At 39.4% G+C, this 27,277-nt stretch overlaps 1 protein-coding gene across 1 annotated transcript in view; it reads left to right on the top strand.

Annotated features, from left to right (window-relative positions):
* Positions 1 to 13,088: 13,088 nt before the first annotated feature.
* Positions 13,089 to 27,277, top strand: part of LOC122926031 (protocadherin alpha-7-like) — a 159,264-nt gene continuing 145,075 nt past the window's right edge. Inside the window, exons 1-2 of the mRNA XM_044277422.1 lie at positions 13,089 to 15,407; positions 20,724 to 20,904. Of these exons, the coding sequence (XP_044133357.1) occupies positions 13,089 to 15,407; positions 20,724 to 20,904 (2,500 nt within the window). The remainder of the gene's footprint in view (positions 15,408 to 20,723; positions 20,905 to 27,277) is intronic.

The raw sequence follows: 27,277 nt of genomic DNA, 5'->3' as shown, positions 1-27,277 counted from the left end.
AATATAGTTGAGTTCTGACTATAGGGGCAAACAGAAAAACAACCCTTATACTTCACTTTACTGCAGCCACTACTAGGGTTGAGTTCCTATGGAATAATTGTGGAAGCTGCACTTGAATGTAAGCTTGGCATTGTATTATTGTTTGGTCAGCATCATTATTATTACTCATCAGAATTAGTGATAAAATAACTTATTTGGAGATTTTTTCTATCTTTATCTCAGAGTGCCTATTTTGAAATTATAATAAACTGGATCATTCACTTCTTATGGGTAAAAGCTCATGCCTCAATGTACAAACCGGATTCCCAAAAAGTTGGGACACTATACAAATCGTGAATAAAAACTGAATGCAATGATGTGGAGGTGCCAACTTTTAATATTTTATTCAGAATAGAACATAAATCACGGAACAAAAGTTTAAACTGAGAAAATGTACGATTTTTAGGGAAAAATATGTTGAATCAGAATTTCATGGTATCAACAAATCCCCAAAAAGTTGGGACAAGGCCATTTTCACCACTGTGTGGCATCTCCCCTTCTTCTTACAACACTCAACAGACGTCTGGGGACCGAGGAGACCAGTTTCTCAAGTTTAGAAATAGGAATGCTCTCCCATTCTTGTCTAATACAGGCCTCTAACTGTTCAATCGTCTTGGGCCTTCTTTGTTGCACCTTCCTCTTTGGATGGGAGAATATGGATGGGAGAATATGTTGTTCTAGAACCTGAATATATTTTTCTGCATTGATGGTGCCTTTCCAGACATGCAAGCTGCCCATGCCACACGCACTCATGGAACCCCATACCATCAGAGATGCAGGCTTCTAAACTGAGCGTTGACAACAACTTGGGTTGTCCTTGTTCTCTTTGGTCCGGATGACATGGCGTCCCAGATTTCCAAAAATAACTTTGAATCGTGACTCTTCTGACCACAGAACAGTCTTCCATTTTGCCACACTCCATTTTAAATGATCCCTGGCCCAGTGAAAATGCCTAAGCTTGTGGATCTTGCTGAGAAATGGCTTCTTCTTTGCACTGTAGAGTTTCAGCTGGCAACGGCAGATGGCACGGTGGATTGTGTTCACTGACAATGGTTTCTGGAAGTATTCCTGAGCCCATTCTGTGATTTCCTTTACAGTAGCATTCCTGTTTGTGGTGCAGTGTCGTTTAAGGGCCCGGAGATCACGGGCATCCAGTATGGTTTTACGGCCTTGACCCTTACGCACAGAGATTGTTCCAGATTCTCTGAATCTTCGGATGATGTTATGCACAGTTGATGATGATAGATGCAAAGTCTTTGCAATTTTTCCCTGGGTAACAACTTTCTGATATTGCTCCACTATCTTTCTGCGCAACATTGTGGGAATTGGTGATCCTCTACCCATCTTGGCTTCTGAGAGACACTGCCACTCTGAGAAGCTCTTTTTATACCCAATCATGTTGCCAATTGACCTAATTAGTGTTAATTGGTCTTCCAGCTCTTCGTTATGCTCAAATTTACTTTTTCCAGCCTCTTATTGCTACTTGTCCCAACTTTTTGGGGATTTGTTATCACCGTGAAAATTTGAATCAACGTATTTTCCTTTAAAATGATACATTTACTCAGATTAAACGTTTGATCGGTCATCTACGTTCTATTACTAATAAAATATTTACATTTGCCATCTCCACATCATTGCATTCAGTTTTTATTCACAATTTGTTTAGTGTCCCAACTTTTTGGGAATCTGGTTTGTAATTGAAAATAAATTTCCTTGTTTACTGAAATTGGATTTGAACAATGACACAAGAGATCCTCCTGCAATAAAGACTTGATAATTACTTACCTGGTAGATCCAGCGCCGCCTGGCCAAGCTTGGATGGAGTGGTGAAGTGACTTCAACAAAACATGATCACTGTTGCAAATCACTGATCTCAGAGATGCATCAAAGAGGTCAGTGATTCTCTACAACAATCAAGATTTGTTGACACAATGTCACCACTGCAACTGGGAAAAAAGGGCCTGGCCTTACCTTTGATAAAAACTATAGGGTATTTCATTCAATTCAGTTTAATGCTACGGTATGTGTGTTTTGTGATACATCATGGCCCAAAGCACTAATTAAAATTGCAAAGAGTAGAAGAAGCTTAATCACTTTATATTGGATTTTGTATGACAGTTTATATTGCTATTCATCTGCTATTACGGCATCATCAAAAGGAGATAGGTGGTGTAATTACAGTCAGTACTAAGGACCTATGAAAGTCCCAAGGGATATATGCAACCTTCTGTTAGGGTACTCTAGTGTTGCTCTAACAGCAGCCTGTGTCATAGTGGTGCTGATTATAATGTATTAATATACAGGCATATTCTTTTTTTAAAAATTAATTATTAGATGGTTTATTAGTGTGTAGTGGGGGAAGCAGATCCAACAACCCCATAGCCTCATCCATTGATGTAAACAATTCTTACTTTTATAATATATTTTCTCACAACTTTTAACTTTATTTACCAAGGACACCCATTCACCCTTTAGGATCACTTTGTCAAAGCACCAGAAATCTAGTCATAATGATTCTGGCAATAAATAAAACATGCAATATGAAGGTATGCTTATAGCAGGACTATTCTATATATAGGAGTATTCTAATACATTGTAAGTCTGTAAGTCTGAAATAAAGTTATTAAAAAGCAATCCTATAATGGGATTTAAAAAAATATATAAATGAATAATAAAACATTCAAAATAAAATAAAAAAGTTGCACCCTCAAACAATTGTCCATATTTAGTGTAAAATATATTTGATTGTGCACACATTATATAAAAATGAAAAAAATTACATAATATGGTACAAATCCACACGGCCATAATTACTTTTACAATTTTATTATCAGGTTATTTAGTATGAAACTATGGTATGAACATCATAAAAAATAAACAAAACGACAGTATTTTTTCTGTATTTACACAAAAGAAAAAAATTATATTTATAATTACTCTGCAATTTCTATGTACCTCCTAACAATGTAAAAAACAAGACATTTTTCCTACATGGAACAAGGCCTCAGACAGCCATGTCAATGAAAAAATAAAAAAGTTATGGCTACTGAAATGCAAAGAAGCAAAAAACAACTAATTTGTTGATCATTAAGGTCTTTTCATGCCTGGTCATTAACGGGTTAATACATACTTTGTTTACTGGATGGCTATTATTAATGCCTCTGATGGATGCTATGTATCAGTTATATGTCACCCACAGGATTAAATGTTAACAAAAATTATACTCCCCCCATGAGCTAGAAGCAGGAGCTAATAGGTTTCTTGAATGTTTTACACTAAGTATTGCAAAAGTAATGCAGTATATTATTGAACTGATCAAGCAATCACATTGTCAAGTCCACTAGAGAGACTAAAAATAAAGGTTGAATATATTGTACTGTATCCAAAAATGATACCAATGAAACTTGCAGCTCAATCATCAAACAACAAATATCTTATGCAGCTTTGTTAATAAAAAAACAGAGGAGCTATGTGGCAACAAAAAAAGCATGAAAATCTAAAGAACTATATAAATGCATTTTCAATGTTATCATACTGACCCACAGAATTAGGTTAACCTGCCATTTATGACTAAAACAAAACCCAAAAGACAATACAAAATAAGGTTATTTTTCTATCCACTCACAAAAACAATAGACGCTTTTCAATCCACATTGTTTATCCCCAATTGGATCCATAAAAAATTATAACAAAGATCAAGTCATGGTTCTCAGATTGTAGTGATAAAAAAATGTTTCCTTATGTAAGGGAAAAACAGCTGTATCAGTATAGTGCTCAAGCTTTTTTTTGATTGTACAAAACTGATTGTTTTCATATTGGCATCCCTGCTGATTAGCTGGGATTAGCTGATTGAAGAGGCCACAGATCCAAAAAGCACTGCATCCCTTTCATTAGTGACCAGGCTCAATGTTTAGCATATTCTTTGTTCGGTATCACAGCTCAGGCCATTGAATGCAATTTAACCGAGCTACTAGTAGCCACTACTAAAAACCTATGGCACTGTGTCAGTATTCAATGAAGTTGACAAGGAGGAATATTTGGCTTTTTCCAACATTAAAGGAAGTGAGTCACCTATCATTTATAGATTCTGCCAAATCTATATAATGAATGGAACAATGACCGCTGTTGCTAATCTAACGGCACAGATGTACATGAACATTCATGTACACCTGCGCCATTAGATTAGCGACAGCGGTCATTGGTTCATTCATTATATAGATTTGGCAGGATCTAAATATAATGAGCCCACTGTCAGTTTATGTATACCGGTAGAAACTAGGTGGCATCTTACTATTGACTCCCTACTGTATGTATATGATGTATTTTAAGATTATTTAAATAAAGTAATATTTTTAAAGGGATATGATGTTACTCATTTGTTTTCATGTTATGTATTGATATTTTGAGTACTCCCATTCTGTTTACACTATATTTAAAAGTGGATCACCGTGAGTGTATATATTTGTATATTGTTGAGAAACACATTTGTGTACTAGGTTCTCTTTCTCTCTCTGAATCAATTATTAACCAAATTTTATGAAATATTTGTCCAACTTCAAAAAATGTGTTTTCGTTCTAATATTCTCATCTGTTTGAATTTTCTGATGTGGATTTTTAAATTCTATTTTCTGAACATGATTATGGGGATAGCCATCTTGCCTTAGCTGTTCTTAACAGCATTTAGCAATATGCTTTACAGAAGCCATTATAGGCTATAGACACTAAAGTTTTAGGAATGTGTTTAAAAATAATGCAAAGTAAGAGGGCATTAAAAAATAGAAGTGTTAGTTTATTTTTATCAATTAAAATGCTAAATTAATCAAAGAGAAATCTAAATCAAAATCAGTTTTTGGTCTTACCACCCATCAAAGCTTCTAGCTACACTTGCCCATAGTTTTTGAATGAACCACATGACCTCTGTAGATATGGGTATAACCACAGCAGGCAGGAATACACAGCCCTAAACTTAAACCCCCTTCCCTTTCCCTGCAAGTCTTAGGTAGCAAGTCTGCAACTGTTTGACTTTCCCTACTTTGGTAAAGTGTAATAGATACACACAAAGAGACAGAACAACACAGAGATGGAATCTTATGGAAATAAGTAGGGACCGAACAGACAATACAGTACCAAATTGCAAGACAGTGGGTAGTCAAATAGCCAAGCCAGTCAGTTCCAGACGAGAAACAAAGTACTAAAAATTAGACAGAGAGTGGTCAATGGCAAACCTTGGTCAATAATAGTGATGAGCTGCAGGGGTCATATTCGAATTTGTGATATTTTGCAAATATTTTGTAGAATATTTATCATATATAAGCAAATTCATATATTCATTATATTCAACTTTTTTGCGCTAAAATTGGCATGGTAATGATTAATACAGGCATGGTACAAAAATGAATATATAGCACTATAGAATATAGTGCTATATATTCGTTTTTATGAATATTCGTAATTTTTTTCCCACTGAACACATGATTCCTATCTGCTTGGAAAGCAATTGCTTAACGCATTTAGTTGCATTCAGTTTAGAAAACATGTCTAATAAAGCATGTGTGTTAACTCTGCTACATCCGTATAGCACTATATTGAATATAGTGAAATATATTAGCTTTTTAGAATATTCAATTTTTTTTCCATTTGAAGTAAACACATGATTCCTATCTGCTTCTTGCTTGTTTTCGCAAATTCTCGAAGTGCCGATATTCAAATTTGTTATTCGAATATTTGCGCTCAACATAGAAGCAATCCAAACGCACAGAGAACCGGAACCAGGAGCACAGCTATGGACTAAATAACTATCACTGGCACTGTTATAAGGCCAGGAAGAGGTTTAAAAGAGCACCTATTCCCAGGATCAGAACCTGATAGGTCATGACTCGGCACTATAGATTGACTGCAGTTTTATTAATACTTTACTAATCGCTAGCATAATTTCATGAGCATTGTTTTGAAGAAACACCATTACTAGAAATGAGGGAAGTTATGGAAAATTCAATTTGGCTGCTTCACTGAATTTCACAAAGAAATTCACTTCATGATGAAGTACCTTATCATAAAGAACATTTCTTCGTATGAAATTTAAAAGGAAATGTTAGGGTGGCTCACCCCCTATGACTCTGGGTAGGTGCTTGAACCTGAAATTGAATTACCCTATTTAATACATATACAATAAACACAATAGATTAAATAGGCAAGCACTCAGACCACCATGGAACAGGCGCACTATTTAATACTAATATAGGGTAAATTACAAAAAATCACAATAAAATACAACAATAAAATTAAATATACAATAATAAAACAATAAAATGCGGTATAAAATCGCTAAGGAATAAGGTGCAAGGTAAGTTGCTGTTGAAATAAATATACCAATAAATGTCCTTATTGATGCATTTCTTGTGCACGCTTTGGTCTAGCGTTACATCCAAACCACAAGCAACAGTTTTTTGTAGCCGCAGTATAATAGCAGTGTGCTGCTAAATGGTTTCTCACTGAGCACTCACCCCACCTGATGGTATGCGATCTTCACACTGGCTGGTGTGCACTCAGGTGTATGCATTCAGAATGGATCAATACCTGTATCGAGGTCAGACTTTCATGGAATTGCCTGGACTGCCTTTGTGTCCTGCTCCGTGAACAGTTCTCGCTGGAGTTTGAATGCGAGGTCATGGGTTCAGATCACTTCTTGCCTTAATTTTTGTATTGCTGAAGGATCGTCTCACTAGATTTGATCGTAGAGTTTAATTAATTGTGGAATCTTTCAGAGCATTGGTATACAGCACCAGACACGTTTTGAGGTCTTGCTGATCTCTTCCTCAGTGGTTATACTCCATATGCTCAGACTCCACTATTTATACTCTACTCAGTGATAAGTAAATCCTGGAGAACAGATCTCAAAATGAGCCAGATAGTCATAGATAAGTCCTGGAACAGCGGATTTCAGAAAGGCAAATTCGATCTAATGCGATTTTTAATGCGTTTTTAATGCGATTTTTTTCAACAGATGCGTTTTTATCACCAAAGCTGCTGAATTAGGATTTCAATTCATTCTGATGTACCAGAAATTTGATTTTGAATGCCTTTTTTAATGCGATTTTTTCAACAGATGCATTTTTACATCACCTAAGCTGCTGAATTGGAAATATAATTAATTCTGATGTATCATAAATTAAAAATTCTATCTCATTCCTTAGATATATCCACAATAAATAAACAATATTATAACAAATGTTAAAAATGCATAAAAAGACATACATATTGGGATATAAAATCATTATTTGAATAACAATCAATACTTGAGTAATTCAATAAACAAGCGATGGACAGTTGATCCATGGGATCCTGCAGGTGTATTGGGATGGAGACCTGCCGCCGAGGGGACCGCTGTGTCACTAAATCAACACCACGGTCTACCATCAAAGGCAGGCGCCCACCCTCCCTCACAAGAAGCCTCACAAGATCTCTAGTTCAGCATTAAGACCTGCTGGAAGCAGGCTCCTGAACTCATAGATTAATCTGGATTCAATCCTAGACATTCGATGAATATGATCACCACCCCTCCAGTGTCGATCCACCTTCTCCAGTGCCGCAAATGTCGGTTTAGTAGGGTCTTTATTATGGAATTCCCTAAAGTGTCTCGACAAAGAGTGTTTGTCGAACCCATTCCTGATCTTGGTCATATGTTCAGATATTCTTATTTTTAATGGTCGTTTTGTTCGTCCAATATATTGTTTTTGACATGGGCACTGGATAATGTAGATGACACTGGAGGAGTTACAGGATAGACTATCCCTAATTTTCCAAGAGAACGAATTCTGTGTAGATATTACTTCTAGTGTTCTTTTAGGGAATATTGTGTTCCTACAAGCAGTACATCTCCCACACCTGAAAAAAAACATTCATATTTGTCCAATTTTGAAACATAGAAATTTTCTTTCCCTTTTGTTGCTTGACAGGGCACTTTTGTGAAGGATATCAAAGGAACCTTTGATAACAGATGCCCTATTATTTTGTCGTCCAATATATAATGCCAATGTTGTCTCAAAATATATTGGACTTTCTTATAATGTGCATTGAATGGTAAAATAACTCTCAGTTCCATATCTTTTGATGTTATATTTATATTCTCATTTTTATTATAAGAGAAGAAAGTCTCTCTCTCTAACCTCTTAACCCGATCCAATGCACTATTGACTATTTCTTCAGGATGTTCCTAATTAATGAATTGAGCTTTAATTTTTATGGCCTCCTGTTCAAACTTGCTCTCATCCGTACAGTTTCTTTTAATCCGGCGGAACTGCCCCCCCAGAATATTTATTAGCCAATTCGGCAAGTGACAGCTAGAAAAGAGTATAAAACAGTTTTTGGATGTTTCTATGCTGTCTAGAAATGTGCAAATCCAGGAATTCTGTATTCATCTTATATTGACATTTGATGTAAATGTCAAATTTCTTGTATTGTTGTTTATTTCTTTTAAAAAAAATCCCTTAAAGTGCCTTTCCAAATGAATATTACATCATCTATGCAGCGCCGCCATAGGGCCAGGTCCGATTTTAAACTCTACGACTGAATCTAGTGAGACGATCCTTCAGCAATACGTAAATTAAGGCAAGAAGTGATCTGAACCCGTTACCTCGCATTCAAACTCCCGCGAGAACTGTGCACAGAGCGGGACACAGAGGCAGTCCAGGCAATTGCATGAAAGTCTGAGCTCGATACAGGTATTGATCCACTCTGAATGCATACACCTGAGCGCACACCAGCCAGTGTGAAGATCACATACCATCAGGTGGGGTGAGTGAGCAACCATTTATCCGCACACTGCTATTATACTGCGGCTACAAAAAACTGTTGCTTGTGGTTTGGATGTAACGCTAGACCAAAGCGTGCACAAGAAATCGGCTGCCAGCAATTCAGCGGTAATACCAGATGCATTAATAAGGACACCTTATTCCTTAGCGATTTTATACCGCATTTTATTGTATATTTTATTTTATTGTTTTTTTATTGTGATTTTTTGTAATTTACCCTATATTAGTATTAAATAGTGTGCCTGCTCCATGGTGGTCTGAGTGCTTGCTATCAATAGTAAAGGAGTGGACAACCTTTCTACACCTTCCTTGCAGGGGTAAAACTATGAATGGTGCCAAGTATAAATTTGAACTCAGGTGGCGGAAATTAAAACTGAGAATACAAGGACTAGTAAAATAGTAACATAGTAACATAGTACATAAGGCCGAAAAAAGACATTTGTCCATCCAGTTCGACCTGTCATCCTGCAAGTTGATCCAGAGGAAGGCAAAAAATAAAAAACCCTGTGAGGTAGAAGCCAATTTTCCTCACTTTAGGGGAATAAAAAATTCCTTCCTGACTCCAATCAAACAATCAGAATAACTCCCTGAATCAACGATCCCTCTCTAGTAGCTATAGCCTGTAATATTATTACACTCCAGAAATACATCCAGGCCCCTCTTGAATTCCTTTATTGTACTCACCATCACCACCTCTTCAGGCAGAGAGTTCCATAGTCTCACTGCTCTTACCGTAAAGAATCCTCTTCTATGTTTGTGTACAAACCTTCTTTCCTCTAAATGGAGAGGATGTCCCCTCGTCACATTTACAGTCCTGGGGATAAATAGATAATGGGATAGATCGCTGTACTGACCTCTGATATATTTATACATAGTAACTAGATCTCCCCTCAGTTGTCTTTTTTTCTAATGTTAATAACCCTAATTTTGATAAACTTTCAGGGTACTGTAGTTGCTCCATTCCAGTTATTACTTTAGTTGCCCTCCTCTGGACCCTCTCCAGCTCTGCTATGTCTGCCTTGTTCACAGGAGCCCAGAACTGTACACAGTACTCCGTATGGTTTGACTAATGATTTGTAAAGTGGTAGGACTATGTTCTCATCACGAGCATCTATGCCCCTTTTGATGCAACCCATTATCTTATTGGCCTTGGCAGCAGCTGCCTGACACTGGTTTTTGCAGCTTAGTTTGCTGTTTATTAAAATTCCTAGATCCTTTTCCATGTCAGTGTTACCGAGTGTTTTACCATTTAGTATGTACAGGTGACTTGCATTATTCCTTCCCATCTGCATAACTTTACATTTGTCAGTGTTAAACCTCATCTGCAAATTATATGCCCAAGCCACCAATCTATCCAGATCCAACTATAGTAGTATACTGTCCTCTTCAGTGTTAATTACTTTACACAGATTAGTGTCATCTGCTAAAAAAAATTATATTTTACTATGCAAGCCTTCTACAAGATCATTAATAATATATTAAAGAGAATAGGGCCCAATGCTGACCCCTGAGGTACTCCACTAATGATAGTGACCCAAAATGAGTGTGTATCGTTAATAACCACCCTCTGTTTTCTATCACTCAGCCAGTTACTTACCCACTTACAGACGTTTTCTCCCAGTCCGACCATTCTCATTTTATATACTAACCTTTTATGTGGTACAGTGTCAAATGCTTTGGAGAAGTCCAGATATACAACATCCATCGATTCGCCAACTGTCAAGTCTAGAACTTACCTCCTCATAGAAACTGATTAAATTAGTTTGGCATGACCGATCCCTCATGAAGCCATGATGATATGGCGTTATTTGCTTATTTCTGTTGAGATGCTCTAACATAGCATCTCTCAGAAAACCTTCAAACAGTTTACCCACAACAGATGTTAAACTTACCGGCCTATAGTTTCCAGGCTCTGTTTTTGAACCCTTTTTGTATATTGGCACCACATTTGCTATGCGCCAAGTGATGTAATGTGATGTGATGTGATTACTTAAAAATCAGGGAACATACATTAAGTAACAAGTCACAGTGTGCTGCAGGGCTAAATGAGGCAGAAAGTGCTATAACAAAAAACTCAGAAATTGCATTATCTGGCACCCAGCACCCCCCAGCGATCAGCTGTATGAGGAGACCTTGGTTGCAGTATTGCTTTGTTTACTATAGTTGACGAAATGGGAGTTCTATAGTATGTAATCAGAAGTGCAATTGTCCTGTCTTTTGCATGTGCCATTGCTCTTCTCACCTGCCCTGGTCTTCTGTGTCCCAGAGTCGTGGACCTGCTTCTTACTCTCTTCTTACCATCTAGGTTGCTCTGTCCCTCCACACAGACTGCGACCTGCTTGCCAGCAAGGCCCCCCCCCCCTGCCTATAAGAGGGATGTGCATGCTCCTGCCATCACTTAAAGGACCTGTTTGTACACCTTAATTCACACCAACCTATGGCTGGACACCTTGGGGTACTTTAGGTACCTTCTTCTATGAGAGGGTGCCCTTTCAATAAGTTCCCAGTCCACTAGCATTCTGTAAAGATGTGCTGAATGTCATTTATCATTATTTACAAATAGTCTTAGTACTAATAATTGCCTAATTTTCACATATGCATAGAATAGTTTTTTTTCTAAAACGTAACTTTTATTGCATTATATTCAAAAAAAAATTGATATATAGTAAAAGACTTAATAAATCTTTTTAAAACTGTCAGTTGTACTGCATTTCTTTTCTTTAGTGATTAATCATATGGCACTGTTATCTTCACAGCGCTCGTATTGTAGCAATAATGTAATGTACTGCCCGTTCCCCTGAAGACGCTAGGGTAGCTGGCGAAACATGTCGGGAGGCAGAGTTTGAGGGATTTTAATGTATAGAAGTGTAGCATTCTAGGGATTGTAATAGGTGACTGAAATCCATAATTAGAAAGGGGCAGAGATGTAAAGAAGGCTGATAGCAGCGCGCAGATTTATTAGGTATTTTACTATATACATAAAAACATTTGAATATAATGCAATAACAGTTACATTTAAAAAAATATATATTATATTCATATGTGAAAATTAGGCAATTGTTAGTCCAAAATACTATTTGTAAATAATGGTATAAAGTGCCTGGACATATGTCTTGGGTCTACGTGTGTAGAAATGTAATTTAACTGCCCGTATACTGACCTGCCCGTTTTCCGGATTTTGACCCTGTGCTGCCTTGCCTAACTTTTGGACTGTTTACCATATATCTCATACTTTGCCTGTCCTGACCTTGGCCTGTCCCTGACTTTTGTTTTGCCTGAGTGCTCTGTACCAGTGTCCTGACCCCTGTGGGCCAGCTGTCAATCAGAGACTTCTCTAGGAGGTAACGACCTGGTGGTTCTCCGGCAGCAAATTCCAGATCACTGTACAGGGATTAAAGGGTAAAATGCAGAGGTCTGCCATGATAATACCCTCAGGAGTAGCCCCAAGTCAAATCTTTTGGTTATTGCAGTGGTTCCACACCCAATGCATAACATCTAGTTTTACTTAAGTCCTTTTATGACATCTTTTAAACCTACAAAATACTACTGTAACTATGTGACTCTCTTACCACACAGTAGCACACTTGATAAAAATGGAGTGGAAATATTAACAATCAGTTATTTCTACAGATTTCAACATTGTCATATCTATCATCTTTATCTTAAATTGGTATTCCGAATTCAGAAAGTAAAACAAAATATTACACAAAAGATTAAAAATCTGTGATGTTTATGTGATGATCACTCAGATGCATGGCTCATCACAGTTTCAGTATGTGTGCCTTGCACCTGTGTGATTGTCACATGATCAAAAAAGATTTTTGCTCACTAGAAGTAAATCATTAAGTTTTGCTATTGAATGAAAACAAGCCAAGATCTTGAACAATGTGAATAATTGATGCAGAAAGTAAATTGGAAAAGTTTATAACTTTTAATTACACATATATAATCTTTATTTGCTGAAACTACACGACTGCTGTAAGCACAATGAGCTTATTAATACTTACTGAGGCCACAAGGTGTCACTATGCGTTAGCCTGTCAAGGTGCGAGGTTGAAGTGAATAAATGAAGCACATATATCTTATCTGTCATGCCCCTTCCTCATAAATCAAGAATAACAATTGTTAACTGAAACAGTATTATATACTGTAACAATCCTTGTCTTCGTCCACTTGTTGCTTTGATCACCCTCCTGCAGTATGGGACCAGCACTGAAGTACTGGATCTTCCACTGGTGGATGTGGATTCACTTGTTGATTTGTTTGATTGATGTTGCAAATGGGCAAATCGGTTATGCAATTATGGAAGAAATAGACAAAGGAACCATAATTGGAAACTTAGCACAAGATTTACAAATGGACCCAAAGCTTCTCTTCAATCGTAAGTTCCACATGACTTATGATACTAAAATACATTATTTTGGCATCAACTCCATAACTGGCACTCTACACATTTTAAATAAGATTGATCGTGAAGAGCTGTGTGGCAGCAGTGTGCACTGTGTCATAAGACTGGGAATTATAATGGATATGCCGTTAGTACTTTATCACATAGAAATTAACATCCTAGATATTAATGACAATGCACCACACTTCAAAGAAAATGAGATTGTCTTGGCAATCGCTGAGTCAACTGATCCTGACACCCATTTCCCATTAGAAGGAGCTTTTGATCCAGATGTCAGCTCAAATTCAGTTTGCTCATATTTTCTGAGTACAAATGACTTGTTTGATATAGATGCCCCTGTAAGTGATTACAAGATTAAATCGTTAGCACTGGTATTAAAAAATGCATTAGATCGAGAACAACAAGCGATCCATGTATTAACCCTCACAGCTACTGACTGTGGCAGGCCGAAAATGACTGGAACAACTCAGATTAAGATTCTAGTGCAAGATGCTAATGATAATCCACCTGTTTTTCCACTCTCACTCTACAGAATAACTATACCAGAAAACTATCCTGTAGGGACTATACTCATGACCCTCAATGCAACAGATGATGATGACGGCAGGAATAGTGACATTGCATACTCATTTAGCAGCATTGTGCCGATGAGTGTGCAGCAGATGTTTGATATTGACGGGGAAAGTGGTGAGATTAGTCTCAGAAGTAATATTGACTATGAAGAAAGAACACTTTATGAGATGCAAGTGCAAGCTAAAGATCATGGTCAGCTCCCTCTGTCAGGACACTGTAAGGTCGTTGTAGAGATAACTGATGTCAATGACAATTTCCCAGAAATTAAAGTGACATCTTTAACAAGCACCATCAAAGAGGATGCGAAACCTGGTTTTGTAATAGCCCTTTTTACTGTCATCGATAGGGATTCTGGAAACAATAGCAAAGTGTCTTGTGAGATACCTGACCACCTCCCATTTACATTAGAATTAACATTCTCAAATTATTATTCATTATTCCTCAAGCACAGCCTTGATAGAGAATCTATAGAAGAGTATGATGTTCTTATTTCAGCTACTGATTCTGGATACCCTCCTTTATCTTGTGCTACTTCTATAACCTTTAGTGTGATGGATGTCAATGACAATCCTCCAGTGTTTATACAGCCTTCATATAGAATTTCAGTCCCTGAGAATACGCTTCCTGAAACTTTCATTTTACAAGTTTCAGCTTTAGACAAGGACAGTAATGAAAATTCTTGGATTTCTTATTCTCTTTTGCAAAGTACTGAAGGAGTTAAACCTTCTAGCTTCATCATAATTCATTCTGATTCTGGTAAAGTATTTTTGGCAAACTCATTTGATTATGAAAAAATGCAAACGTTCTGTGTTGTAATTGAAGCCAAGGATCACGGGTCACCACCTTTCAGCAGCACTGCTAGCCTCACTGTGTTCATTCAGGACCAAAATGATAACTCACCCCAAATACTACCTTCACTGTTCACCGGAGAAGTCTGGAGATCAGCCCAAGTAGGACATTTAGTTACCAAAGTCAAAGCATTTGATTTAGATTCTGGCTATAATGCCTGGCTCAGGTATGAAATGATTTTCTTCACCAACACTTCTCTTTTCAAGGTAGAGCTATATACAGGGGATATTATTGTAGCAAGATTCATCGAAGAAACAGATGAAGATTTACAAAACATATTTATTATGATTAAAGATCATGGAGAACCCCCTAAATCTGCAATTACAGCGGTTACTATTACCCTCTTGCCATCTAAAAAAGAACTGGACGATATCATAATAGTTGACAAGGATAAGGTGGTCATTGTGGGCTTCAACAGCCACTTAATCATTGCTATTTCTTTTATCTCAAGTATCTTTTTGCTCACTGTTGTATCATACATTGGGGTTAATTATATAAAAGCATTCAGAAGCATAAGTAGAATAACTAGACAGGAGGACTATATGAGGAATGAATTGACCTTGACAGAGAATAAGAAAAAGGATTATAATTTCACCCCACTGTATTTCAATGCTCAGTCAGACTATAATACAATTCCAATACAGCCATGGACATATTACTCTGCAGATAAACTACTATTTGAAAGCCAGGTGCCAGAGGATGATTGTACATTAAGGGCAGAGAGTGAGGTAAGAGATTCAGAAAATTATAAGTCTTGATATATTTGTATACTTGTCACATCTCCCTCATTCGGTGCTTAATGGACTTGTGGTCCAGGATATGAAGTTAGCAGATGCGACAAGTGTCTATTGGGATAGATGATTGCTGTTTTTGTTACATTATGACAAACGTGATTTACGAGTCACATCAATAGGGTTATAGTTTGTTTTCCATCATAACATTTTAAACACTCATTTCCAAATTTTATGGCAAATTTTAAGAACTACTGTTGATGGGAGTGGTTGTTGCGCTTTTTACATACTATTTCCTGTCATGATATACCCATTCTAACATGTTGGAATTCCATATGTCCAAAAGGGTCCAATCTTTGAAGGACACAAATGATGGTACGAGAAGTATGAACGATGTAGTTAAATCTAACTCAAATGCTCTCTAAGCAGAGTTGTAATTTTAATATGCTATTTCCAAGTGGAAAATTTGTAACAGGGTCTTGGTCTGTTCTTATATTTAGTGTCCCTCTATGTACAACTGCAATCTCTACAACTCTTATGGATACAATTATTGAGCTTAGAAACCACAGAAATGGCAGCACCGTCACTAGTCAGAGTCTGTGTGCATGCTATAAGTAAAACTGTACCACTCTCCAACCTTAAGGGAACAAACTACATTCTGTTACAGCCAAATATTTAAAATGTTAACTCATCACTCAGCACATGATGCCACCCCTCCCCCCCCCCCAGTTCCTATGTTTTCATGCATATTTGAGTGAAACAAGGCCAAGTGACTCAACTATGCACAAACACATAGGAACTGGGATGCACTGTGGTACATTGTATTAGCTGCATCTTGAAGATGTGGATGCAGTTGAAATTCAGCAGCCTTCCTGGAACAGCAGATGAAATCCAGTACTGTCTTTCTAAATCCAGGATTACTGGGAGCCATTGTTTCATTCTTATGATAAAAAATCTTCCCTTTCAGGCCCTACTCTAGACAATATAGCAAGAACATTTGTTTTTATCAGGTTCTGTGAAGTAGAAATCCAAACTGGTTTAATTACCCCACTTTTCTAGCATAAATATTGGTAAATCTGTTGGAATGCATGTATCCTTAAAGTTGCTGAGATGACAACCATAGATTACGCCTTAAAATATAGTATATATTTTTTTTTCTTTAATTCTAATGCATTAGCATTAGTGTTGGGCGAGCACCAAAGTGCACCGAGCACCAAAGTGCACCGAGCACCATGGAAGTTAATGGTAGAACCCCATGCACCCCCTGCTCTGAAGAGGGGAGGTTATCGGCACTCTAGTTCGGCTTAGGAGCCCCTGCTGTGACTCCATCTATAGCTATATCCACACTGGGGACACACCAGTGTATTTAAATCTAATTTAATTTAAGGTTGGGAGTTCGAATCCCAGCAGAAACATTTCAGAAATAGATATTAAATTTATATATTTTATATTTTTTTAGTTATTGTAAAAAATACATGGCACAAAATAAATGTGTAATTACTTAAAAAAATATAATAATAATATATATATATATATATATATATACACAGTAAATATATATATATATATATATATATATATTCATACCTCTGATATATATGAATGCATGATATGTGGGAAACTACTACTGATGTTTTTAGCCATAATATATTTACATATATTATAACATATATATTCTAAATATATAATAAAATATGTAAATATATTATGGCTAAAAAAATAAAAAAAATATATACATATATGTTTCTGCCAGGATTCAAACTCCCAACCTTGTACATTAGAGGCAAGGACGGTAACATCATAGTTTAGCATTCTAGTGTACAACGGGTTGGGAGTTCAAATCCCAGCTGAAACTTTTGAGAAATAGATGCTAAATTACATTTAAAGGGATTCTGTCACCAGGTTTGGGGCTATAGAGATGCGGACATGCACGGCTAGCATGTCCGCAATATATGTGTCCTATAGGGCTGTCTGGTTTTAATTTCTTTAAAAAAGGATTTTATTGATATATAAATGAGTGTTGAATGTGTCCAAGGGGCTGTACGAATCGCCACCACTGCCTATGTCTCCTCCTTTCATCAACGATAGATAGCCGTAATCTCGCGATGCGCAAGCTCGCGCAAGCACAGTTCTTTCCCTGAGGCTGATGCCAGCACAGGGAAGGAAGACTATACTGGCACAGCGCATGCACGAGCTCGCGCATCGCGAGATTACGGCTATCTAACATTGATAAAAGGAGTAGACATAGGCGGTGCTGGGCTCCTTCACAGGCGGGCGTGGCTGGGCACGGCTGGGCACAAGTAATATTCGTACGGCCCCCTGGACACATTCAACACTCATTTACATATCTATAAAAATCATTTTTTTAAGAAATTAAAACCACACAGCCCTATAGGACACAGATATTGCGGACATGCTAGCGGCGATCTTAACTGTGTTAAGTTTTGCTTTGGGGCTCTATGTGATCCTTAAATGCTCCAGACTTTTTTCTAATTTTCCTTTACCTTAATGGGGAATTTGGATGAGATAGAATCAGATTAACCTGAGGATAGCACACCTCACTCTATTGTGCATGTGCCATTCTGCTGTTCTCCCCACTAATGCTCAAGGAAGTAAAATGTACTGTCCTTGGCTTGCAATATTTCTAATATTTTTGGAAGGATATGCAAATAATTTTTGTGTGTAAGTTTATAGATAAACAATGACTAAAAATTATTTTACCTTCTATTGATAGTCCATTTTTCTGCAGTAATTTATGTTATACAGAAACGATACATGATATGCAGGTAAGCCCAAATAATTCCCATGTTGATTAAGATGTTGCCAAAGTACACAGATTTTTCTCAATTTTGAAAAGTTTTTCTCCAGAAGAAATGTATAAATAAAAAGTATCATTACATTAAACTGAGCCAATCCATACAAAGGACTGTGCCTTATTTAATGGTGAACTTCCTGGTGACCGACTTCTTTTAAGGATCTAGGTTGATCAAGACTTATAAGTGTATTATTGGTAATTACAGACATAATGTGAATACTCATGTAGCACTGGATTTTATTTTCTATTATATGTATTTTATGGTTAAAGTCCCATCATAATGAGACATTTCTATAAAGCTGAAAATATTTATATTGCAAGGTAGCAATACCAACTACACTGATTGAAAATAAAATGCACAAATAAAGAGTTGTTAGAATCTAAACTAATGATCTGTAGGTGTGAAATTGCTGTTTCAACCAACGGATTTAGCTGTAGGCAAAACCTAAGGACAGTATCCTGGCAGCTCCCTGTTTTCATCCTTTAACACCTGTACAGGGATCTGGTTTTCAGTCCACTGCAGGGAATGCACCAGGCTGTTAACTCTTGTAGTAGCCTCCATGTGGTTGGCTACTGACTCATGGGGTAAGTGACAGGGAGAAAGCAAATTTATAGTCAGTAACAGGCTGTGGTCAAGGAAGGCAAAATATGCTCAAATCCACAAAATAGGTCTGAGGTCCAGACAGACAACAAAGGATCAATATGGTAATCAGGCATAGGTCAGGTCAGGCAGCAGAGGGTCAGAGTAAGGAATCAGACAGAGGTTAGTACACAGATTGACAAACTGAATAGTGCACTTTTGCAGGCCTAGTATACAAAAGTAACCTATTGCTCAGGCACCTATCTATAGGGGAGGGTGCCTTAAGTACCAACAGGTGCCCAGCCATAGGCTTGAACAAATTGGGCTATGTCTGCTTTAACATTAAGAGTGAGCAAGAGCATGCAACCTAAGGGCAGTTTGGGAAGAGATCGTGCTAGCAGTAACAGATATGAAAGCTGTGAGGGGAAAACCAGTCCAGAACACCATTAGCAGGATGAGTGACACAGCACCCTGGGTAGCAGAGCAGTGGCGGGCACGGGGCAACAATATAACAGAAACTTTATATGTGTGAAAGCAATGATGATATAATGTATTTAAGTGATTACAATATTATAGTGAAAGTTTACAGTACATTTATTGTTGAAAACTACATAATAGAAAGGAGGCTCTAGCAGTCTCCTGGGCCACCGAATAAATGTTGCAGCTGGGCCTATAGATCTTGCACACTCATACACATGTGGACAAAATTGTTGGTATCCTTTTGTTAAAGAAAGAAAAACTCACAATTGGCATTGAAATAACTAGTTTAGTTTGTTTTCAAAAATTATTCTGTTGAACCATAATTCAAAAGCTGTGTCTGATTTTCATTAGCTGATTTTCCATGAGTTTTTATGTATTATTACTTTTCTTAGTTTGAAGGCTTTCAGTGACTATTGTGGGTTTTCTTAATTTTTAATGGACGGGTACAACATTTTTTGCCCATGTGTGTAGGTTGCTGAAGCTGGCATCCCAGCTGGTCCTATACATGTTCTATTGTTGATAAATCTGACGACTGGGCAAGCCAAGGAAGTGTTGCAATCTGGCAGAGACATTACTGGGAAACTATTTCTGTGTGTGGACAAGCATTATTTTACTGAAAAATATCAGCCCGAGGATAACAGGCAAAATCTATGTTGTTAGTGTCTCTCATACAGGTATGTCTATTTGAAGTGACCAAGTGTCCTATGCAATGGCTCCCCAGACCATCAATCCAGCAGTTGGGGCACTGTGTTGTTCCACAGCAAAGGCAGGGTTAAAGTGATCACCATGAGACCTCTATACTCAAACCCGAGCATCATGGGATCCCAAACAGAATGTGGATCTGTCACTAAAGACAATATGGTTCCAGTCCATAACAGTTCACGTTTGTCATTTGCAGCATCAATGCAAATGAAGGTGACAGTGGCTGGCGTTCAATGGCAGGAAATGTAATGGGTGCAGTGAGATCAAATTTCCTTTTTTTAAGTGCCTGGAAATGGTGCAGGCAGAGACAGGGGTGTATAATGAAAGTGCCATCTGTGTCTGGGTGGTGGGCAACAAAACTGTGTGAGCTGCTAGTGCTTTTTGGTGGATAAACTATCTGGTGGTTTGTCTGGGCCATCCAGAGCCAGTTCATCATGTGTACATGCCCTCAAATAACCACTGCTCCCAACAGATAGGTCATAACACCATCTTGTCTCAAAGTCTATCATCTGGGAAAATGTCTTAGAGTGAATAGTAGAGGCATGTCTCTTACCAAGAGGCACACTACCCAAAAGTAGCCTCTGAAAGTCTTTTTAGCTGGGGATACACTTTTAATCAGTCTTGAGGCAGTACCATATCACACATGTGATCATATAAATATCTGTCACATAACATAACTGCATGCTGAGTTTTACAGAAATCCAACATTTAAGTCTGTGTGCATAATTTTTTTCAGTGGGTGTATTCAACTAAAGTTAAGTCCCATCCTGCTTCTGTATGTTTCTTCTTAATAGCAAATCCTTTGGATAGGCAAGACTCAATCACAGTTATCCAGACAATACAAATTGTAGAAAATAGATTTCAGTGTGTGAAAGTATTAACTGCGAGGGAGGGTGCATTATTTGGTGGAGGAAAAGGTTTGGTCCACCCTTTTGAAATCCACCATATTTAATTCTGCTCAGGTTTTTCCAGGGGGAAGATGGTCATGTAATCTTTACTTGAAGAGCCCATGTCTTTTTCCAGTGCCTCCCCTTGCGCCTGCCAGTTCGCCCCATCCTCTGCAATATCGCAATGTTCATACAAGTAGATATTAGATACTGTAATACTGTAGATATCGTAACCTGTAAACTGAATATATTGGGAAGTGGTCTAATGATTACTACATGCATTTCGCATCTACATTAGGAGTACCACAGTGCCCGCCAATCAAAACTACGACAGTACATATATAGGGAGACTAAGAGTAAAAAACATATTCATCTGGAGAGCTTCTTGGAACCTTATAGATCACAAATACTGTATTTCCTCAAGCCATGTACATTATATAGAATGAAAGCGCATTTTGACCAACAGTCTTTATCAGGAATATATCCATAGTTCGTATTTTATAGCAAAAATTGTTGAACATATCAAATATAAAAAAAATAGAAAGGCGGATCTAGTACCCTGATGGGTCACCTTTAGACTGGGTACAAGGTAAGACATGGTTGGATATGGAGGCATGCATGCTCTGTATGGATTCTTCCAGCACATTTGCCCAAAGATGTTGCATCTAGGCTTGTAGATCTTGCACACCTTTGGTTTCCAAAGCTGGCATCCCAGCTGATCCCATAAATGCTCGACTGGCAAAAAATCTGGTGACAAGTCGAGCCAAGGAAGTGTTAAAATATGGTAGAGACATTCCTGGTAAACCCTTGCTGTGTGTGGTTGAGCATTTTTCTACAGAAAAAAATGTCAATTGGAAGCCCTTTCATGAAAGGCAACATTTTGCTGCAGGATAATAACGCTGAGCTGTACCACTACTAGGGGTAACTAAATATTGTAATAAATCATCAAATCCCAAACAGAACCTGAATTTGTCACTAAAGACAATGTGGTTCCAGTCCATAGCAGTTCAGGTTTCTCATTCACAACATCACTGCAAATGAAGGCGACAGTGTCTGGCTGTCAATGTCAGGACATGTAATGGATGCTATGGTACCAAATTTCGTTCTGTTAAGTGCCTGGAAATGGTCCGGGCAGAGTTAGAGATGTGTGATGAAGGTGCCACCTGTGTTTGGATGGTTGACAACAAAACTGTAGGATCTGCCCGTGCTTGTCAGTGGATGAAACAATATTTTGTGTAGGTGGTCTGTCTGGGCCGTCTGGAGCCTGTTCGCCATTTTACATGTCCTCACTTGAGAACTGCTCTCAACACCTCCTAATAGCTAGGTCAGAACAGCCTGCATGGTGGGCAATTCATTGAAATGACTATCCTGCTTCTCTCTGTCCAGTTATGTGCCCAATCTCATGGATAAAGCTATCTTTGTAGCAATAGACACAAGGATCAGCCCAATGCACATTTTTGTGATGCCTTTTCAGAATTTCCTTTGAATTTATGTTATTATTTGAGGTTACTTTTCCTATTTCTTCATACAGATGCATCTTTTGTTGTAATATAGTTTTAGATATATTCAAATGCATTATTTTCATCATTTACACCTTAGTCCACTGGATGCTTTCCATGCACAAGCATTTTGAGATTATTTGGTAGTGGTATAGCCTCCGTATCATTGTTTTCCCTAGCAGGGGCTCAGAGCTGTGGCCATGAGGAGGTGTTTTTGTTATTTATTTATTCATAGATACGCCTCATGGTATTTATAGATTTTTTTTTTATGTGGGTAAATTGCGTATTGTTTTTTATGGTATCAAAACAAACCAAATAATATTAGTTTTCTTTTGGTGCATTTGTCACTGTGAAATACAAGCTTGAAATATTGTAATTATATTCTGGGTTTAAAAAAACACCCATTTTTGGCAATACCCTACATCTGGGCCATTTGCTGCATTTGTCACAGTGAAATACAACCTTGAAATACTGCAATTATATTCTGGGTCAAAAAAAAACACCAATTTTTGACATTACCCTACATCTGGGGCCTTTGCTGCATTTGTCACGGTGAAATACAAGCTTGAAATACTGCAATAATTTTCTGGGTTTAAAAAAACTCAAATTTTTGGCAATACCCTACATCTGGGGTCTTTGCTGCCTTTGTCACAGTGAAATACAAGCCTTATATACTGCTGTTATATTCTGTTGTTAAAAAAAAACACCCATATTGGGCAAAATACTAAATTTGCGGCCTTTGCTGCATCTGTCAGTGTGAAATACAAGCGTTAGATACTGCTGTTATATTCTATTATAAAAAAAAAATTTTTTGGGACAAAATTATTAATTTGCGGCCTTTGCCGCATTTCTGACAGTCCAATACAAGCGTTATATACCGCTGTTATATTCTGGTATTAAAAAAACACACATTTTTGGCAAGACCCTACATCTGGGGCCTTTGCTGCATTTGTCACAGTGAAATACAAACTTGAAAAACTGCACTAATTTTCTGGGTTTAAAAAAAACACCCATTTTTGGCAAGACCCTACATCTGGGGCCTTTGCTGCATTTGTCACAGTGAAGTACAAGCGTTAGATACTACTGTTATATTCTGTTATAAAAAAAACACCCATTTTAAGAAAGATAATAAATTTGAGGCTTTTACTGCATTTCTGATAGTCCAATACAAGCGTTATATACCGCTGTTATATTCTGGTATAAAAAAAACACCAATTTTGGGCAAGACAGTATGTCTGGGGCCTTTGCTGCATTTGTCACAGTGAAATACAACCAGTCAATACAGTTTTTTTTTGTGTGACCGTGAAGTAATTGTATACAATTTGCCTGTCACACTGTTGTGTGACCTCAAAAATGTTTTCCTCTTTATGACACGAGCACTGCCTTACTCTCAGTGAACTTAATTGTTGACTATTGGCGGTTAAATTTTTTTCCTGACATAAACCATCTGTTAGTTTGGTGAGTGAACGCAAAGAATGAGGAGAGCATCAAATAAGGGACGTGGCCCCAGTCGTGGCGCTGCTGGTGGAGCTCCTGTTGCAGGGAGAGGATGTGGTCGATCTGTGCCAGCTACACGCACAAGTGAAACACCTTCCTCAGGTGCGAGTAGGCGACAGAACCTTCAGCATTATTTGGTAGGGCTGAATGCAGCTCTACGAATGGAGAGGCCAGAACAAGTACAGGCGATAGTAGATTGGGTGACTGACAGTGCCTCCAGTTCCTTCACACCCTCAATCCCTGGCCTTGAATGCCAGCATTTCAAAATTACTGGCCTTTGAAATTCTGTCATTCCGTCTGGTGGAGACGGAGAGTTTTAAAAGCCTTATGGCAGTGGTTGTCCCACAGTACGTCGTGCCCAGCCGCCACTACTTTTGCAGGCGAGCCATCCCTTCCCTGCACAATCAAGTAGGGGAAGTGCACTACGCAACGCCATCTGTGGCCAGGTCCACCTAACTACGGATACCTGGACCAGTAAGCACGGTCAGGGACATTATATCTCCATAACAGCACACTGGGTAAATGCAGTGGCGGCTGGGCCTGAGGAGGATAGCAGTTTGGCGCATGTCCTTTCACCACCGAGGATTGCAGGGTGCTTCAGTTTGCCTCCTGTTGCTTACTCCTCCTACACCGCTTCCTCATCCTCTACCGCCTCCTCATCCGGTCAGCGTAACACCTTCACCACCAACTTCATCACAGCCAGGTGCAAATGACAGCAGGCAGTTTTAAAACGTATCTGGTTGGGGGACAAACCCCACACTGCGCAGGAGCTGTGGACGGGTATGGAACAACAGACCGATGAGTGGTTGGTGCCAGTGAGCCTCAAGCCCGGCCTGCTGGTGTGCGATAATGGGCGAAATCTTGTAGCAGCTCTGGGACTAGCCGGTTTGACGCACATTTCTTGCATGGCGCATGTGCTCAATTTGGTGGTGCAGAGGTTCCTTAAAAATTACCCCGATATGTCAGAGCTGCTGCAGAAAGTGCGGGCCGTCTGTGCGTTCTTTCAGTGTTCTAACCCTGCTGCTGCTCGCCTGTCAGCGCTGCAGCGTAACTTCGGCCTTCCCGCTCACCGCCTCATATGTAACGTGCCCACAAGGAAGAACTCCACCTTGCACATGTTGGCTGTGCGAGCAGTAGCAGGTGATAGTGGATTTTCAGCTGCAGCACACACCGGTGAGTCGCTCTGCGGAACAGCACCACTTCACCACCAATGACTCTCCATGTGAGACCTGTGTGCCTTGTGGCGCTTTTTTGAGTTCTCCACCAATATAGCCTGTGCCGATGACGCCGTTCTCAGCGTTACTATCCCACTTCTATGCCTCCTTGAAAAAACGCTTCAGGCGATGATGGAAGAGGATGTGGCACAGGAGGAGGAGGAGGAGGAGGAAAAGGGATCATTTCATGGGGTTTCAGGCCAGTCATTCACAAGTGGCTCCGAGGGTGGGTTCCTGCACCCACAAATGCCAGGTACACAATTGTCCAGCCAGGGCACAGTTCTGGAGGATGACCAGGTGGAGGATGGGAAGGAGGAACCGTGTTCACAGCAGAATGGCACCCAAACCAGCTCATGGCTGTTATATTCTGGTATAAAAAAAACACCAATTTTGGGCAAGACAGTATGTCTGGGGCCTTTGCTGCATTTGTCACAGTGAAATACAACCAGTCAATACAGTTTTTTTTTGTGTGACCGTGAAGTAATTGTATACAATTTGCCTGTCACACTGTTGTGTGACCTCAAAAATGTTTTCCTCTTTATGACACGGGCACTGCCTTACTCTCAGTGAACTTAATTGTTGACTATTGGCGGTTAAATTTTTTTCCTGACATAAACCATCTGTTAGTTTGGTGAGTGAACGCAAAGAATGAGGAGAGCATCAAATAAGGGACGTGGCCCCAGTCGTGGCGCTGCTGGTGGAGCTCCTGTTGCAGGGAGAGGATGTGGTCGATCTGTGCCAGCTACACGCACAAGTGAAACACCTTCCTCAGGTGCGAGTAGGCGACAGAACCTTCAGCATTATTTGGTAGGGCTGAATGCAGCTCTACGAATGGAGAGGCCAGAACAAGTACAGGCGATAGTAGATTGGGTGGCTGACAGTGCCTCCAGTTCCTTCACACCCTCAATCCCTGGCCTTGAATGCCAGCATTTCAAAATTACTGGCCTTTGAAATTCTGTCATTCCGTCTGGTGGAGACGGAGAGTTTTAAAAGCCTTATGGCAGTGGTTGTCCCACAGTACGTCGTGCCCAGCCGCCACTACTTTTGCAGGCGAGCCATCCCTTCCCTGCACAATCAAGTAGGGGAAGTGCACTACGCAACGCCATCTGTGGCCAGGTCCACCTAACTACGGATACCTGGACCAGTAAGCACGGTCAGGGACATTATATCTCCATAACAGCACACTGGGTAAATGCAGTGGCGGCTGGGCCTGAGGAGGATAGCAGTTTGGCGCATGTCCTTTCACCACCGAGGATTGCAGGGTGCTTCAGTTTGCCTCCTGTTGCTTACTCCTCCTACACCGCTTCCTCATCCTCTACCGCCTCCTCATCCGGTCAGCGTAACACCTTCACCACCAACTTCATCACAGCCAGGTGCAAATGACAGCAGGCAGTTTTAAAACGTATCTGGTTGGGGGACAAACCCCACACTGCGCAGGAGCTGTGGACGGGTATGGAACAACAGACCGATGAGTGGTTGGTGCCAGTGAGCCTCAAGCCCGGCCTGCTGGTGTGCGATAATGGGCGAAATCTTGTAGCAGCTCTGGGACTAGCCGGTTTGACGCACATTTCTTGCATGGCGCATGTGCTCAATTTGGTGGTGCAGAGGTTCCTTAAAAATTACCCCGATATGTCAGAGCTGCTGCAGAAAGTGCGGGCCGTCTGTGCGTTCTTTCAGTGTTCTAACCCTGCTGCTGCTCGCCTGTCAGCGCTGCAGCGTAACTTCGGCCTTCCCGCTCACCGCCTCATATGTAACGTGCCCACAAGGAAGAACTCCACCTTGCACATGTTGGCTGTGCGAGCAGTAGCAGGTGATAGTGGAGTTTCAGCTGCAGCACACACCGGTGAGTCGCTCTGCGGAACAGCACCACTTCACCACCAATGACTCTCCATGTGAGACCTGTGTGCCTTGTGGCGCTTTTTTGAGTTCTCCACCAATATAGCCTGTGCCGATGACGCCGTTCTCAGCGTTACTATCCCACTTCTATGCCTCCTTGAAAAAACGCTTCAGGCGATGATGGAAGAGGATGTGGCACAGGAGGAGGAGGAGGAGGAGGAGGAAAAGGGATCATTTCATGGGGTTTCAGGCCAGTCATTCACAAGTGGCTCCGAGGGTGGGTTCCTGCACCCACAAATGCCAGGTACACAATTGTCCAGCCAGGGCACAGTTCTGGAGGATGACCAGGTGGAGGAT

Source organism: Bufo gargarizans, chromosome 2, assembly GCF_014858855.1.
Source record: "Bufo gargarizans isolate SCDJY-AF-19 chromosome 2, ASM1485885v1, whole genome shotgun sequence".
In the NCBI taxonomy this organism is placed as follows: domain Eukaryota; kingdom Metazoa; phylum Chordata; class Amphibia; order Anura; family Bufonidae; genus Bufo; species Bufo gargarizans.
Note: the sequence above shows the minus strand (reverse complement) of the source record. Positions and strands in the feature narration are given on the sequence as shown.